The sequence below is a fragment of the Mauremys reevesii genome, linkage group 9 (assembly GCF_016161935.1).
Source record: "Mauremys reevesii isolate NIE-2019 linkage group 9, ASM1616193v1, whole genome shotgun sequence".
NCBI classification, from domain to species: Eukaryota; Metazoa; Chordata; order Testudines; family Geoemydidae; genus Mauremys; species Mauremys reevesii.
Genome location: NC_052631.1, coordinates 30,527,250 through 30,545,983, shown reverse-complemented (window position 1 = coordinate 30,545,983; position 18,734 = coordinate 30,527,250). Strand labels below are relative to the sequence as shown.

The 18,734-nt window shown below is 43.5% G+C and overlaps 1 protein-coding gene across 2 annotated transcripts in view; it reads right to left on the bottom strand.

Moving 5' to 3' along the window:
* Positions 1-14,613, bottom strand: part of SLC9A9 (solute carrier family 9 member A9) — a 342,765-nt gene extending 328,152 nt beyond the window's left edge. The window contains exon 1 of one of the 2 annotated variants that reach the window (XM_039488401.1): positions 14,562-14,613. Coding sequence is in view for 1 of the 2 variants with exons in the window: in XM_039488400.1 (XP_039344334.1) it covers positions 1,880-2,054 (175 nt within the window). In the remaining variant the exon portion in view is untranslated. Of the gene's footprint in view, positions 1-1,879; positions 2,210-14,561 lie in introns of those variants that run through there. The other variant, XM_039488400.1, reaches the window with a different exon arrangement.
* Between the last annotated feature and the right edge of the window lie 4,121 nt (positions 14,614-18,734).

Genomic DNA, 18,734 nt, shown 5'->3' with positions numbered 1-18,734 from the left:
TGTCTAACACAGCAAGTAACATTATCAGTGGTACATAGGATACCATACAGAAGAAGGAAAGAATGCTAAGGAGAAGGGTCTTGTGTGTAAATCCTATAAAAATGTAATATTTTACATGTTGGCCATAATGAAAATATTGAGTAGTATTTCATCGATTTTCCCACATGCAGAGATTAATAGCAAAAAATAACAGGCAAATGTATATAATCATCTGCAATTAGAGAGGGTTTGTACAGTATAAAAACTATTTTAGAAGAACTATCTAAACTGTGCACATAAATGCCATTATTAATGGTGGTGAACTTCTACCTTCTACCAAGAATTGCTTTTTAATCTCAATTGATTTACTAACAGTATATTATGCACATGGGACATAAAACCCAAGAAGTTAGAGATAAAATAAAATAGGGTGGATTGTCACATAAGTTCCTTTTCCACCACTCTAGTTATTTGCCAGTAAAGAGTTACATTATAAAAAACAATCTTTCAAAACAGAGGCAGGGACAGGTATGAAGGAAAGCAACACTCACTCTTCCCCACTCACCTATTTAGAGTAGCATGAGTGGCTTGATACAAGATAGTTTTTTACTTTCCTCTGAAGTATCAGGTCACTGCTAGAGGCAGGAAGTGACCTAAACAGGTCACGTATCTGGTACAGAAGGGTAAATCCTGTGTTCCTATGACTTTTCAGAGTTCATTTGTGTAAGTAACAGTTTTAAAGGGATAATGTTAAGACTGATAGACCTCAGCTCTAACCGTCCAATAACTCTAACCCTCTTCCTTTAAAAGATACCACTTAAGGTGGAAACAGCTACTGACCTTCAAATGTATAGCTCCAGTGGTCTTAAAATCATGGGCCTTATTATCCCAAGTTCCATGCATGCAATGTCAATGGCTTCAATGGAAATACTGCATGCAACTGACGGACAAACAGGCTCAAGTACTTTTTAGAATATGCAACCTTAGAGCATGTGAATTTCATAATGCAAGTGGCAGCATCATGACATTCATAGGAAAGTCAGAGTCACAGACGGTTTGTGGCTAGGATGCACAATGTATAAAGTGATAATTTGTATCCCTTTTTCCTGCCTTGACAGTGTCATCAGGACACGTTTTGTGGAAAGCAAAATGGAGATCACACAACTTTTCTGAAAGTGAAACAAGAGTGAAAGGAAGGACGGGGAAATAGCCCCCCCATTCCCTCCATATAATAATTAAACTGACAGAGACCTTCATCGCAGCAGGCTACGCAGAAGGTCCTATGCATAAGTTAAATAAAATATTGGAAAATTTAATCAAGGAAGATTAGAACAAGAGAGGCAAACTGAAATACAGATATGATGGAAACATTCAGGGCGGGTCAGAGAGTGACTTTTCAAAATCTGCTTTTCTACAATGCAATGAAAAACAAAACAAAAATCTTCAGCTAGTTGAAACTGAATCAGACCACAGGGCTGGACCCATGAGCTCCTAATAGATTCCTGCTGTGACTTAGTGTCACACTGTCATGAGATATCACACACAAGTGTGCATTATATTCAAATGAAATAATCTCTTTCAACCTGGTATTTCATTCCTATGAAACAAGCATCCTATATGCCCATACTCCCAAAGGGTTATTAGATTCAGATCTGCCCATGAAAGTACATTATCTGCACAGTGCTAAGATAACCTATTCATGACATTTACTCCATTGACAGGTCAACCTATCTCTGCTTTGTAAGAGTTGAAGAGTTACATTTTTTTACTGCACATTTCAATAGGCTAGTGGCATTTCATTCAGTATCTTTTCTGTGCCTTGTCAGCACTTGAGCTCAAGTGTCTAATTATACACATGCAACAAGTTTAATACTAAACTGACACTTGAATTTGTACTCACCATAAACCATGGCTCCTCCAGTTTCATGCAAAAAGCGGAATCGATGATTTTTAAATAACCAAATTGTTAATATTGTAAGGATGAGCAAGAAGTTAAAGACCAGCAATTCCACAGCTCCCTGATGATAAAACTGATCCTCATCTCTTGCTGACATATATTTCCTTAATTTCTCCATTTCATTCCCATATGCGAGTACTTAAAATAAAGGATGAAGAGGAACAGAATGCAAAATAAAGAAAACACCTCAGGTTAAATGCTGTATCATCAACTTTGGTAAAAGAAAGTCGAGACACTACTGAAATTCACAAACACATCTGCTTTATTTGCAGCCTCACGGCAAACTCCCCCAGCTCAGAATTCAGCTGGATTCTAGTTACAACTTCCTGTTTCTCTCTTAAAGCTGTCCTGTCTCATTTGTAATGTTATGATTGCATCACTATATTGTTCTTGTTTTAAATGGAGATCCATAAGGTTTGTGCAATTTGAGGCTCTGTGAACCTATCAAACCTCTGTGACCCTACCAAAAACTATTTTTGTTTGTTTGCAAAAATTAGTTTGTGTCCACAACACTTTGTTCCTGTAATTTTTTAAAAATCTTTCATAAAATCACAGTAGGAGAACCTTGAGCATCTCACATAGGCAAACCCTAATTAATGCTGAACAAGTGGCATAAATGACAAGTTGGTTATGTTTTTACAATTAAAAAAAACCTTTCCATTTTACCACTCTACAGTGCTAGTCTTAGGCAAGGAAGCCTGGGGTTTACTACAATAGGAGTTTGCCTGCATAAAGACCAAATAAAAAATGAATGAGGATTGCAAGATTCAGGGCCTAATTCTGCAATGAGCGCTGGATGGACAGACTCCTGGGGCACATAGTAAAAGCAGGGGGGCTGCCAACATGAAGCTCATAGCACCATAGTAAGAAAAACAATACAAATTAAAATATTTTTTTCCATCATTTATGCTGCTGGCCCATTTCCATTCACTGTAGGCAATAAAACTGGCTACTTTTATAGCCATTTCTAGCAATTTCACTTTCAGGTTGTCATGTCCTAGCTCAATGCTGCAATATTTGAGCGCAGACACTGGAGGGGAATATTCATGTGTTTAAATACCACCTTCAGCCATTGGAGTATTATAAGAGAGAAGAGCAAAGCATTTCTCTTTGTCTCAGATTCCATACAAGTTTTTTTTACAGAAAGCCTACATTTGCTGCCAGATTTGAACTGATGGTGCCCCTTCAAACTCTTAAATGTCAGAGATGAGTCAATTCACAACAAATACATAGGCAGCAACATGGGTGGCAAGTTTGTAAAAATTTTGGTGGGGCCCAGAACCCGCCCCCAACTCCGCCCCCACCTGCCTAAGGCTCTGGGAGGGGGCTCGGCGGGGGAGGTCTGGGGTGCAGATCCTGGGCTGGGGATTAGGGTGCAGGAAGGGTGCTGGGTGCAGGCTCTGGGCTGGGGCTGGGGGTGGGTGTGCAGGAGGGGGTGAAGGGTGCAGGCTTTGGGATGGAGTTTGGGGTTGGGAAGGGGTGTGTGGGAAGGGGGAGGGAGTTTGGGGATAGGAGGGAGTGCAGGGTGAGGACTGTGGGGCTGAGGATGAGGGGTACATGATGCAGGAGGGGGCTCAGGGCTAGGGCAGAGGTTTGGAGTGTGGGGTGAGGGCTGTGGATGAGGGGTTCATGATGTGGGGACGCTCAGGGCTGGGGCAGAGGATTAGGGTGCGGGGGGAATGAGGGCTCTGGCTGGGGCTGAGGGTTTGGGGTTGGAGAGGCTCAGGGTAAGGGCAGCCTGCCTTGCCAGTACTGGCGGAGGGCAGGCACTAGGACCCTGCGGCAGCAGACAGCAAATCTGCTGGGAGCCCTCCGGGCAGCAGGCAGGGGAGAGGCGCTGTGTTCTGTCAGGCAGGGACGCAACACAACGCGGCGGAGGGGGGGTGGCAGGCGGGGGCTGGGACCTGCTCCAGGCAGGGTCGCGGCGGCGGGGGGAGACCTGCGGTGGCCGGGGCTGATCCAGGCAGGACCGGGGGGCGGGAAGAGACCCAGCTCCAACTATTGCTGGAGCAGGGCACCCAGCCCTGAATATTGCTGGGGCCCGGGCCCCACACAAATATATAACCTGCTGCCCATGGGCAGCAATGCTGCCAGCTGGGTGAGGTGGCCCCTGCTCTGCACAAGGTGTCCACAGCTCCAAACAGACCTTTCTTCCCACATGAGACTATGGCTTGTTTGTCCATTCTGCAACCCCTCAAACCATTTTTATGTTAAGGGGCAATGGCCTGGTCACTATGTATAGCCAGTTTCATGGTGTTTCCTACCTCCTCTTCCCAGGGAGTTTCTCTGTAGACGGGGATGATATAGCCCCATACAGTTAATTTTTTAATTCACTTCTCTCTTCTTTCCTACTCCTTTTTGCAAAGTCACCCTGTATTTGTGTTTTTGCTCTGCTCTCCCCCTCATTTTCTCCTTTGGATGTCTCTCTTCCCCTCTGCTCTGTTCCTCTCATCACTCACAGGCAGGATGTAAACTCAGACAAGGACATTTGAATTCAAGTCCATCTGCTGAACCCACAAAGTCTGGGTGAATTCAAAAGTAGGCAAAAATCAATTCATACATTCCTCATTAACCATTGCAGGGGCGGCTCTAGCAATTTCGCCACCCCAAGCAGGGCGGCACTCCGCGGGGGGCGCTCTGGCAGTCTCTGGTCCCGTGGCTCCGGTGGACCTCCTGCAGACGTGCCTGCGGAGGGTCTGCTGGTCCCGCAGCTCAGGTGGAGCGTCCGCAGGCGCGCCTGCGGGAGGTCCACCAGAGCTGCCTGCCGCCCTCCCGCCGAAGCGCCCCCCGCGGCATGCCGCCCCAAGCACGCGCTTGGCATGCTGGGGCCTGGAGCCAGCCCTGATTAACCATATAAGACAGGAATAAGACAAAAAAACAGATTTTGAGTTAGACAATTGAATATTTATTATCCATTATATTGGAAACAGCAAAATAATACATGAGGATTAGGTGGAGGGATCCTGATTACACTACTGAAATAAAAACTCTTCCCAGACTGTTAGAGCCTGATGGGCAGAATGATATCAGTGTAAGGGAGGGACAGGGCATTTGATTTGCACATTTTCTCAGTTCAGAAATGAAAGTGTTTGTACTACTATGACTATGTGGTATAATGTATTAGAAGAAACAACAGCACTCTCCTAACCTGCACATGGCAAGTTGCAGGAAGTTCTCATGTGCTGTTCTTCCTGCTTGTTAAAAAAATTAGTTTAAGACTAACTGTGTATGTTTGATACTGCAGCTTTTCACCGAGACAGCCTAAATATGTTACAGGTGGCAGGAACTTTTTGCAAATCAATGGGACTATGGAATCTGGCCCGTGGATTGTCTCTCTAATGCTCTGAATGTCAACAAACCAAAAAGAGCAAACAATAAGACAATTCTGTGTTCTATGGTTATGTCTTTATATTGAACCCAAGAAGCAATAAATCATGTGTCCTTGGGAAAAAAACAGAAGCACTTAAAGTGTTAGTGTCTTTAATATTTGAAGTACAAGACTTTTGCCCACATATACAGGGCCTGTTGAAGTCCGAGGCAAGAATTCTGGTATCTAACCTCCCTTTCCTGTGGTAGCACAATGATGATTTTTGACTATTGGTTTCCCATATACAAATAACTTCTCTGACATGAAAGGATTCTGACAATAACCACAATGATTCTGTCTTGAAAAACAGTCATCCTTTCTGACTATACACTGATTCTTTTTGAACCATGGTTCCAAACACTAAATGCTATTGTGTGCAATGATTTTGACAGCGTATAAATGTGCATTTTTAAAGGAAATGTTTCCTGTTTGCTAACAATCATGTAATTGAGATGTTTTTGCTCACAACTTTTTTTAATTAAAAAAAAGTACCTTACAAACATTGGTCAAATTCTTTGCTGGTGTAAACTGAAGCCAATGGAGCTGTGCCAATTTATACTAGCAGAGAATTTGGCCAGTATATACCATATCCAACACCCCATCCCACCAAACAAAAAAACCTACACTAAAAGAAAACTTTATAAGGTTGAATAGTCAAGCACTGAAAAGTTAGGAAATGAAAGAATTGAAGTTGTTTATGCAGTGTTACGTCTACACCCTTGCGACTATGCATAATTACATCATCAGATATTTTTCCATAAGACTGCTGCCACATTCAGCACACAAATTGATGGGTCATAATGAATAAGGCAGATGTTCAGTATTTCTTATTTCCATATTACATGTGGCCCCATAATTTACATGCTCTTCAACATCCAAACATGGCACTGAATATGGAATTATTTCCTTGTGAACTTTGTTCTGGTGCTCATTGCTGGAGTATCTGACTGCCTCACAAACATTAAGCAATTTATCTTCACAATTTCCACTGTGAGACCGGAAAATATTTTACAATTGGAGAACTGAGGCACTGAGAGATTTGCAGCAGTGTCCACAATTTTTTTTTTTTACAGCTTTAACTATACTGATATAAATAAAGTGGCACAGCTCCCCTAGTTATGCCAATATAAAAGTGCATATAGCTTAGTGCTGTAAGGGAAGAGAAATACTGCTAAAGCACCTTTCTACTGGTATAACTGTATCCACACTAATGGTTGTGCATAGTTAAATATTTTGGTACCAAAAAAAAAACAACCCACATCCCTAAAACAAAATTGTTAAATCAATACAAAAACGGTGCCTAGAACAGGCCTAAGTGACTAGTTCAACATGTAGCACGGCCAGGGATAGAATAGAGTTTTTGTGGGCCCCCTTCTAGTGCTTTATCCACAAGACCATTCTTCCTATTTCTGCAGTTCCCTGCCTCACTCTCCTTCCAATGTTCAGAGCAAATCGTGTGTGGGTTTTAGGGTAGGTCTACATAGCAACTAGACTCCGACAGCTGGCCTGTGACAGCCGACTCAGGCTCACGGGGTTCAGGCTGCAGGGCTGTTCCATTGCTGTGTAGACTTCTGGTCTTGGGCTAGAGCCCAAGATCTAGGACCCTGCAAGGTGGGAAGGTCCCATAACTCAGGCTCCAGCCCAAGCCTGGAAGTCTACACAGCAATAAAAAGCTGCGAAGCCAGAGCCCTGTGAGCCTGAGTCGGGTGTCTAGTTGCTGTGTAGACATGCCTTTACAGACCACAGCCTCGTTCACTGACCCAATCTGGCATGACTTTCAGTCAGTTACTGGAGTACTTTGTTAGAATAGATCATATTTCTTTCTTATTTGTGACATTTTAGGTCCAATTTCAAATTGGGGACATCCCCTCAGGCTAGACCAAACTCCTTTAGTGAATTACTCTCAATTCTCTCTCAGCAACCCAGGAAGGGCTGTTAGACCGAAGTACGCCTATCAAAGCATAACTGGGCTTTTGCAACAGACCACATCAGTCAAAGTGGGAGCTGTCAGGCCCAAGACAGACATACTAGACATTCATTCAGGACTCAGGATCAGGGAGGACGATAAGTACCTCTCAAGATAATATTCAGCACATTGCAAGATTGGGCCCCCACAGTTATAGCCTTTCAGAAATGTAAGATGTAATTATAAATCAGCTGTCCAGACACAGCCATCTGTCACAGTTGCTCTTCATGAGAAATCCAGATGTGCAGTCCAAAAGTGCTGTGTTTTGCTTCTTTGCAGTCTACATTTTAATTATTTCTTCCTGAAGCAACATATATGTTTTTATCCTTGACCTCAACTGATACTTTAGAAGTTCAGTTAGCATACTGCAATTTTTAGCAGGCATGTCCATAATGCCTAATAAACTATCATATTTTTAAATGTTTTTAGTTTTCATGTTGATCACCTGAATCACAGCATTTTTCAGCCAGCAAAAGGATACAGTCTAGTATTTTGTGCTAAGCTTTTGTTTGTTTGTTTTTGGTTTTTTTACATAAGCTTTCTCCCCTTCTCCCTTCATTATTTATTCAAGCAATTTTTTTGGTCAATATCTGTCTCTCTGTCCACATGCTGTCTCAGATTGGCCTGCTGCATAAAGCAGTGTCTGTGAATTCTCCTTGACTCATAAATTTTCAGATTTTTGGGTACAGGCAATACACATGCTATTAAAAATTTGTTTTAAATGAGGAAGTCAGAATAAAATTTTTTTAAAAGTTCTGATTTGTACTGGGACCCCTCTGTCCTGACTCAAGGACTGAACCTAGACACACATGGACTTGGTGTTTTGCTCACAGGTAATCCACACTCCATTGTGATGATGCAGTTTACCGGGATATTAAAAAACAGTCTAGATTTGGAGTGCTATTGGACCACTGCCTTCAGAAAGCTTGTGTTCCAAGTTTACATAATTCTGGTCAATTTTTCACTGCAGTATTTTAAAACCAACAAACAAATGAGTTAGTCACAGGATATACTGCGGAGGAGACAAACTGCAGGGTGCTGTGTAGTATTAATGCTACTTTTAGATTCCATAGACTTTCTGAAGTATGAAGGCTTCTTAACGTGAAATGGCCAGATTGAAGGACTTTTAAAATCCTTCAAAGAAGCTTTGAAACAAGCTTTGGTGCAGAAATAGCAAGAAGATGGCCCAGATGTGCTAATTAAGACGGATTATATTTGACAGAATTGCTAGTTCATAGTATAAAAAGATCACCTCTCACATGGACTTTATGGGATGTTCTGCATTTTGGTGGATTCAGTCTGCTTGTTCAGCCCCTCCACAAAGGCAGGCAATGTAGCGAGAGAGCAATAGATAGCCCCACCAAACACCCTACGCTAAAGTGTAGGGACAAAGTGAATTCAAATCTCACTTTGATTGCTGGTTACATTTCCAGACACTTTGTAACCTTTATTAGTGACTAAGCCCAAATCTTAGAAAGCAGTGAACTAGTACCTCCCATTTCACAAACAAGTTAACACTGAAGTTGCAGCAGAATAGAAATAGAATCCAGAGGTGAAATACTGGCCCCCTTGAAGTCAATGGCAAAATTCCTATTGATTTCAGTGGGGCCAGAATTCCACTCACATGTCTAACATGGCAAAGCCAAGATTATCCACTGAGCCACATGGCCTTTCAGACTGAATGTACCAAACGTGTGTTGGTTAGCCTAACTCTAACCAGTAGGTATCACTCCTCTCCCAGAGCCAGAGATAGACTCAGAAGTCTCAATCTCCAATATTCTCTTGCTGTCTAGCAAAGAGTTGTGTAATCCACTGGCAAAGTGGATCATGTCTTCCTCTAGTGACTGGGTCATATAGACTAAAAATAGCAATTACTCCTGTAGTTCAAATGGTAGAGGCCTATGCTGTGGATCTGGGATCCAGCGGTCGAACACTGCTGAAGATGCATTCACAATGGGATCTGCATGGGTTGCATATAATAGATTTTTTTCCTGTTTCTTTTAAAAATAGTTGATTTAGTTCACCCAGTGGAAAAAATAATTTTTTATAATTTTTTTCTAGCAATTATGCAGCAAAACCCAGATGTTCCAGAGTGTGGTCATTTGTCACAGATTTCAACTGTTGGCATGACACTTTGGCTGCTTTGAAGACTGATGATAGGTAGGATAAACATCCCCATTGCAGGGGCACAAATATTGTTCATTGCTATCAACCCACACAAAAAGACTGGCGTAAAAGCAGGAAATACATTACACCGTTAGAATTTAAGGGCAAAAACTTGGAGAACGTTGAAATTTTTCAACAAAAAAAAGAAAACAAAACAGAAAGCCAGGAAATTTGAAGATAAGGTGAAAACTTCACAAAATAATTAGTTTAATACTTTCATAAAACCTAACTCTGTCCTCCTCCTGCCCACACCTCCCCATCCACAAAGTCCTCTTTCCAATTCACCCATTGCATTCATACACTATGAAGAAGTGATAAAAACAAATGACAACGTGGTTGCTGCTCGAAAACAGGATACTGTTTGGTGACCTCTTACAACTAGCTGCCACAGCACCTCCATCTGTGGAAAACATCAGCCTAGCCAGCTTTAAACCCTATCCCAGTATATAGGGCTGGCTCACATTTAAGACTAGGAATAGCAAGATAGCCCTTTACAGCCATTAATTCTCCTTTGAGATCTTTGGATAAAGGTGCTATTTAAAAGTCAAGGAAATAACTATAATATCCAAGATTGACATCAATTTTATTATGTTATGCCAGTTTTACAGAGAGGAGCTGAAGCACATTTTCAGTTATTTCTGTGTAATTTAACATATATCAATAAAATAATTTGACTTCTGTGGACACAGGGAAAAGTCACTACTAGCATGGCCAATTTTTTTAAATGGGCCAGATCCTCATCTGATGTAAATTGGCATAGGTATAAAAATCCCATAATTTCCCCCTCCCCCATCCAAAATCATGTACTGATATGGAGCTACGTTGATTTACATCAGCTGAAAATCCACTACAAAATGCTTGCTAACAGGTATCTTGTGTCTCCACTGGTAATTTGATTGTTTTATTCCCTCCAGTAAATGATTGCAGCAATATCATACACCAAGTGGCTATTGTAAGTCTTCCAAATGCAGGCTGTTACTGAAACTTATACTGGTGTGAACAAGCATCTAGCTTGACATGCTTAGTATGGCTCTGTAGAAAAAGCTGTTGGTAATAACTAGTATAGGGCTTTATAGCAAAAGTGGTCTTGGTAATCTGATGGAGATCTGGAATAGATAGGCCACAGTAAACCCCCCAGACACGTGTAACCCTTCTGCCAGCTACAACAATGGTTGGCTTCTGTCTGTTATTTCTAAAATAAATAACCCCACAATTTGAACCCCCACCTACAGCCTTGCTCTTATTTCAGGCTCTGGCAAATTAAAATAAAGCCTCCTGGTAACCTTTGAGGTTGTTGTTTTCCACTTGCAAGACTCAAGAATCCTTTGGAGACATGGATCCACAAATATCCTCTTTATTTGCGGAGAAGGGGAAAAACAGTAAAAATCAACATGAAAAACCAGTATATATTTGCAAAGAAGAACCTGAACAATCCATATCAGTGTATCAGGAGTTTGGTCCACTCGATAGTCCCAAATAACAAACATCCAGCTTAAGGAGGTTCAGAACTCTCTCTTACCACATACCCCACCCATATAAAACTCCACTCACTGGTTGAGCTAGTCTCAATGGCAGTCGAGAGGATCCCAGGAGTGGCTCTCCTCCACTGGTCTGTTCAATCTGGTCCAACTCCGATGTGCAGCTACCTTAGTTCTCTGGTTTCACCTGCTTCCACCAACTAGATGGGCAAGGGTCCTGTGAAGTCAGCTCAGTACTGCCACTGATCCAGCCAGACCTCACTATGGAGTCAGTTCCCTTCCCTTGTCACTATTGGCCCAGTTGGTCCTTGCTGGAAAGTTGCTCCTTTTCTGCTACACTTGTCCAGTGTCTTCTACACATGGCAGACTGCAGAGTCCTCTATACATGGCACAGAATGTCTAGGTGAGGAACCCACAGCCAGACAGGAGCCTTGAGCTGAGTCCCTTCTTCCTAGAATAGAGTTCCTCATCCAACAGACAAAGCCCTCTCCCCTCTTCTGTGCTTCTCAGACAAGCTTCGTTACCCAACCAAGTCATTACTCAAAGTCAGGGTGACCCCTTGACCCGCCCAGTTCCTGTGCCTTCTCATGAGCACAGTAATATTATCTCATTCGCTCACAGCATAAACAAATTCCAGCCAAACAACGCAACTTATTAGGTGGAGTTATGGATAAACATAATGGACGTAAACTAAGCTGGTCTGAGCTGGCTTTTCCCCTTCTCCCCAATAGAGGGACCAGTGAGCTCTATCCCTCTAGGTCTTCTAGACCCGGAGCTCACACGTCTCCATCACTGGCAGTATTTGGTACCCCTCTTAACTTTATTATCTAGCACAAATACACATACTATTGTTTGTGATCTTATAGTAGAGTAGATCTTATAGTAGAGCACAGCTCTGCACACCTGAATTATCGTACTGGAGCCAACCTTCACAGGGTTGTGATCAATGGCTCCATGTCTAGTTGGCAGCCAGTATCAAGCGGAGTGCCCCAAGGGTCAGTCCTGGGGCTGGTTTTGTTCAAAATCTTCCATTAATGATCTAGAGGATGGTGTGGACTGCACCCTCAGCAAGTTTGCAGATGACGCTAAACTGGGAGGAGTGGTAGATACACTGGAGGGTAAGGATAGGATACAGAGGGACCTAGACAAATTAGAGGAGTGGGCCAAAAGAAATCTTATGAGATTCAACAAGGACAAGTGCAGAGTCCTGCACTTAGGAAGGAAGAATCCCATGCACTGCTACAGACTAGGGACCGAGTGGCTAGGCAGCAGTTCTGCAGAAAAGGACCTAGGGGTTATAGTGGGCGAGAAGCTGGATATGAGTCAACAGTGTGCCCTTGTTGTCAAGAAGGTGAACAGCATTTTGGGCTGTATAAATAGGAGTATTGCCAGTAGGTCAAAGGACGTGATCATTCCCCTCTATTCGGCATTGGTGAGGCCACATCTGGAGTACTGTGTCTAGTTTTGGGCCCCACACTACAACAAGGATGTGGAAAAATTGGAGAGAATCCAGCGGAGGGCAACAAAAATAGGGGGCTGGAGCACAGGACTTATGAAGAGAGGCTGAAGGAACTGGGATTGTTTAGTCTGCAGAAGAGAAGAATGAGGGGGGATTTGATAGCTGCTTTCAACTACCTGAAAGGGGGTTCCAAAGAGGACGGAACTAGACTGTTCTCAGTGGTACCAGATGACAGAACAAGGAGTAATGGTCTCAAGTTGCAGTGGGGAAGGGTTAGGTTGGATATTAGGAAAAACTTTTTCTTTAGGAGGTGGTGAAGCACTGGAATGGGTTACCTAGGAAGGTGGTGGAATATCCTTCCTTAGAGGTTTTTAAGGTCAGGCTTGACAAAGCCCTGGCTGGGATGATTTAGTTGGGGATTGGTCCTGCTTTGAACAGGGGGTTGCACTAGATGACCTCCTGAGGTCCCTTCCAACCCTGATATTCTATGAATATAACTATATCAAAGCATTTTTGCTCTTCTTTACTTCTTGGGAAAGAAAAAACCTCACTCCTGGAGAAATTATAACTTTTTCTGAGAGAACACTAATCTGATCCTTTGTTGCCAACCTTTTAAATCCTAACGTTTAATTTGGTGAGTCTCAAGGATCTCGGTTAAATTGATTTTCTCTATTTAATAACACATCCACTTGTCTACATCTCAAGATGGCAATGGCATGAACATTTCTTTTTTTAAATTCCCAAGTTTTCTGTCCCCCCACCCCCGCAGACACATGTAGGCAATTTCTTACAGAAAGTGGTTTGAATGGGCAGTTTTATGTGAAGGAACCACATGTTTTCTGAGTTATTTTCTATTGATTTAGTTTTTGTTGATTGGTGGTTTAAACTGACCCTATGCTACCCAAAACCTCCCTCTCCATCCTGCCAGCATTAAGAATACCCTAGACTTCACCCTGGATTTCCCTCTTGCCACCTAAACTATATGGGAGAAGAAATGAAGTGACCCTTAGTCCAATTCTCTCAGACCACAGATCCAAAATTATATATAAACACTCTCCCAACAATGTCACCTGCCAAAATCAGACTTCTATAACCTTCTCCAAGCACAACACTACCTCATTAGAATACCTGTCTGGAAAGGCGTATGCTAACCCATGGTTCTATTCAAAGAACAGCAAGAGATGGCAACAATTATAGGAGAAATTGCCACATTCCATACCACACTGAAATATATATTTCATATTCTTGCCAGTTAGTTCAGTGGATAAAAGCACTGGACTGGGAGTCAAAAGAAATGGGCTCCATTCCCAGCTTTACTATTGACTTGCAGTTGGACATAGGTCAAGCAGCCTCTCCAGTTTTTCCCACCTGTAATGATGCCTGGAAAGCGCTCTGAAAACTATGAATGAAAAGATGATACATTTTTGTGTTATTTGAGACAGCACTGCCATGGGTCGCCAGACTGGCTCATACCAGAGAGCCCTTCAGTTGCTCTTTGGCTGAACACTATACAAGAAACACAAGATAAGGCACACACACACACACACACACACACATCACAACACAGAAAATCCTGGAACCTGTTTGAGGAGCTGTAGGCTCCAGCAGATGGGCCACTCATAGCCAGCAGGAAAAACAGACTGTCTCTGGCTAAAGTCATGCCACATTATTCTCATGAGGATGTTAGTCTCCTGCCTACATATACATGTTTGTGTAACAATTTTTATCACATTCCTTCACTGAGAATCAAAACTGCCTCTGTGCAGAGAGCCAGCACAAGATCTATTGTATATACCACCTAGTTTTGACTAAAACCCTGTAGATGTGCAGACTCACCCCTGCTGCACCTCCTGCTGGTGACTTCTGGCAATTAGCTCATTCCAGCTCTGGAGTGCGCTCTGCAGGCCAGTGATCCACCTGTCCTCTGCCCCTGTGTCCCTCCCGGGACCTGGTGCCCTTTTACCTGGAGTGCTGCCCCCTGGCAGTAACCCCTAAGTCTTAGGGTCTCCCCTCCCCAGGGAACCCCCACCCACTATTCCCACCTCACTTCAGTATAAGGCTACTGCCAGTCATCATCTAGCCCCAGGCCCTGGGGCAGGCTGCAGTATCAGCCTACTCATCACTGGCAAGGAGGGTTTGGACCTGCTGCCTTGGCCTACACCTGGGCTGCCCTCTGCAACCCCCAGTACCTGTTGGCCCACTGCTAGGCCACAGCTCCCCAGCTCTGCTTTACTCAGGTACTCTGTCTCTAGAGACCCTTCTCCCTCTACAAACAGAGGGAGGCTCCTATCTGCTACTGGCTTCTCTGCCTTTATAGGGCCAGCTGAGTCTGTTTGGGGTGTGACCCCAGCTGCAGCCACTTCTCCCAATCAGCCCACCCTAAAAGCTGCTTTCTCCAGCCACAGCCCCTTCCCAGGGCTGTTTTTAACCCTTCAGGGCAGGAGCAGGGGTTCACCCCACTACAAACTCTGAAAGTTTACCTCTACCCTTACTATAACTATGAACAGTATAATGATGCTACACCAAATACCTACATATATGTTTTCTGGCATAATAGTACTGCTCTAAATTATTTCCTGTGTACTTCTCCATAGATATGAATACCACTCTAGAAATAGGCATGCATGATGGAATGTATTTACTGGTAATACTTGCCTGTGAATCTGAGCATCCAAAATCATCACTTAAAGAAAGCAATATTACAAATCTCTTTAAGGTGGCAGAAGTTCCTGGGCATTAAAGGAGAAGTTAGGGAGGATGTCCTCTGGGTCGTTTAAAGTCCATCTAACTCAAATCTCAAAGCAAACATGTAGGTGTTGGTGCCTTTCTAACCTCTGCCAACCCAGCTGCATAGCTCAATTAAAAAAAAACCACCAGGGAAAAAGCACTGAAATGTCTGCCCATCCTTAGTCAACACCCAGAATTCCCTTCCACTTGAAAGCAAGTTAGAAGTAGATACTGTTTTAACTATTTCAAATCATATATGGTCAAATCTGATTAATCTGAATCCGTTGGGAAAATTCCATGTGTACTAGATTTAACAAAAATCAGATGAACAATTATACTGTTCCGTGCTGGATTCAATTGTGCTGGGCATATAGCAATCACAGATAAATATCAGGTTCCCCAAATGTTAGGGAGTAGCAAATATCTAGAATACAGTGGACATCTTTTAAAAAAAAAAAAGTATACTACCTGCTTGAATTAAATTTACTGCAGTGCTTTCAGCATTCCCCAAGGTAAGTATACTTAAAATAAGATGAGTACAATAAGTGTTGTTTTATTGATCTCTGTTTTATATAAAGTATGTTTATATTGTATTAATATCATCAACAAATGACTTTGCATTTTAAAATGGGTAGAATAATTTATGTAAGTAGCACAGACTATTCTGTTTGCACAATTCCTCTGAAAATGTTTTAATGGAGATGGTGTTCCACCAGGGGGCTCTGTTTACACATGATATGAAAATCTGACTTTCAGCAGAGCTTCTGTTTTCTCTTTAAATATTTTCACCAAGTTAAAGAAAAACTATGTGGTTTAAGTAAGCAATAATGTATTACAGTGTGTAGGTATACTGAACATGTGCTCATCGGGGATAGGTAATTAGCTACATGCCATCAATCTCAGAAGTCTAGGCATACAACTACTGACCTATTTTCTTGGTCAGTGAAGAAGCATCATGAGGATAACTCTTCATTATGTGCAAAATTCTGCCCAAACTTATCCTGCTTTGAATTCAATGGGAGTTTCTCCCTTGACTTCAAAGGGAGTTAGATTAGGACCTTGGGGTCATTTGAAGAGGCTGCCGATATCATCACAGAGCCAGGCAATTTTTGACAGGAAATGACTTTTTAAAAGGCCAGCCTTTCCTAAGAGTAGAGCCCCCCACTATCTTTTAGGATTTACATGGCTTCAAAGGTCTAGTGAAATTTGTTTTACAGGCTTTCATCCACAATGAAAAATGCTCTCTATCTTTATCCAGCCATTCAAATAGCTCTTCCTCATTTCACATGAACACCTGTTTACAAACTTATCATAAGAAACTTAAGATGCAGTGAAATAAATACAAATATCTGCCTAAATGTGTTAAAGTGGTTTAGGAACCTAGGTCCCATTTTAAAAAATCATGATTTCCTTGAGAGTGCCTAGGCACTGTTGAAAATCCCACTAAGCATCTATCTGACTCTTTAGGTACCTGAATTCCTTTAAAATTTAAGAGACTTTAAATTGACTTTCAGTGAGACTTAGGCTCCTAAATGTCTAAGGGCATGTCTATGCTAGGAGCACTTTACCGGTATAGATATACCAACATATGATGCCAGCAAAGCTCTTCTAAAGTGGACACCGTTTATACTGGCTAAGCTTCACATTTACTGATATAGTTATTCTACCCCACCTACAAAGAAAACCAGCTATACAGAAAAAAAGCACAGTTGCCAGTACAGCCCTGTTCACACTAGGGCCTTCTGCCAACACAGCTATGTCAGTCAGGGATCACATCTCTTCACACCCCTGACAACATAGCGTATGCTGGTAGAAATCTGTAGTGTAGGGGTGTCCTAAGTCATTTCTTAAACTGGGACCTAGACCAGGTCTATACTACCGACTTCTGCCAGCATCACTATGTTGATCAAGGGTGTGAAGAGGTGTGATCCCTGACTGACAGCTGTGCCGGCAGAAGTCCCTAGTGTAAATGAAGCTGTACTGGCAAAACTGCACTTTTACCGGTTTAGCTCATTTTGCTTGGGGATGCGTGGAAAAACTATCCTGGTAAAAGTGCAGCTTTGCAGGTAAAAGCTGCATCCACACTAGAGTGCTTTGCCGGCACAGAAGACTGGTATTTCTATACCAGTGAGGTGCACCTAGTGTTGACATGGCCTTAGGCCGCTTTGTGATTTAGGCACTTTTGAAAAATGTCCCCTAACTCCCCCAGTTGATTGTCTCCAGAGTACAATTATGCAGCAGCTATTGTATTTATTGCACTACATCTTAGAATTTCTTATTGCGAGTGTAGTAAACTGGTGTTCAGGTGAAACAAAATAACAGCTAAAGAGGAACTGCTGCTGTTCAGACAGCGGGATAAAGGTGGAGAACATTTCTTATCAGAAGTGTAAGCCAATGACTTTTTTTTTACCAGGCCTTCTCAGCTATATGAGTCCCAGGGTGCTCTATTCAAGGCCGGCTCTAGGCACCAGCATTCTTGGGGCAGCACTTTTCAAGGGACAGCATTCCGGCTCTTTGGCGGCAGCACGCTGGCGTTTTTTTGTTGTTTTTTGCTTCAGCGGTGGCACTCTGCCCCCCCCCCCACACTTTTTTTTTTTTTGCTTGGGGCAGCAAAAAACCTGGAGCCAGCTCTGGCTCTATTCATAGGAAAGGTCAGTCTATGTAGAAGTCATCTCCCCTCAAAAACTGCTTGGCTCTGTGGTGATAGGCAGCCTGTATGAATGAGCTCCACATCATTCTTGACCACACTACTCCTGATTCTTGGGCCCATGAGTTGAAGGACTGATGAGTTCAGGACTTCATTCTGATTTCCTGCTGGAATAACCAACCCCTCTTTAAGGTGTCAAATTTAAATAGGCCTAGTGGAACATAATTAGCTTCCAGCTGGGAATATCTCACTGAACTGCCTGGGAATTCCCCCCCCCCCCCCAAACCCTATACTACTGTTTGGTTCAGCAGGGCCCTCTCTTATGAACACCTCTGGGCAGGCACCGGAGGGCGGGCAGGCACCAGCGCGCGGGGCGGGGCGGGCGGGGGGGCTGGGGTTGGCTGAGTTGAGCCGCGCCGGCCTGGCGGCCGCGGCCGGAGGCCGGGACCGGAGCGCGGGGACCTGCGGACCTGCCGCCGCGGGGCCCGCGCCTCTTCTCCGCCTCCGCGCCCGGCTGAGCTCCCGCGCAGGCGCGCAGCGCCGGTCCGGCCCGGGCCCGCTGTGGACCTGCCCGAGGGCCACCCGCCCACCGAGCCATGCCGCGCTCCCTCCCCAGGGAGCCGGAAGGGAAGAGGACCCGGCCGGGGACTGGGGAAGGGCGGCGCAGCGCTCCGCGCTGCTTGGGGCAGCCTACTGTGTAGAGCCGCCCCTGCCTCTGGGGCAGGGTGTGTCAGAGCTCCAAGATCTGCTCTACAGAGCAGCAAAACACATATGCCCTATCAGAATATTTTCTTTCTTTCTTCTCCCCAGCTACATGCATTGACTAGTTAAAATAAAACTAGGAAATTGAATAGGAAGTTGTCATGGGACAAAGTTTTGAAAATCATTGGTTTGATTAAGTCACAAATTTAGTTGCAATAAAATTATTTGTCTTGGCAATTATCCAGAAGCAAGTGTTCATTTTCCTGTGACATTATCCCTGACCGCA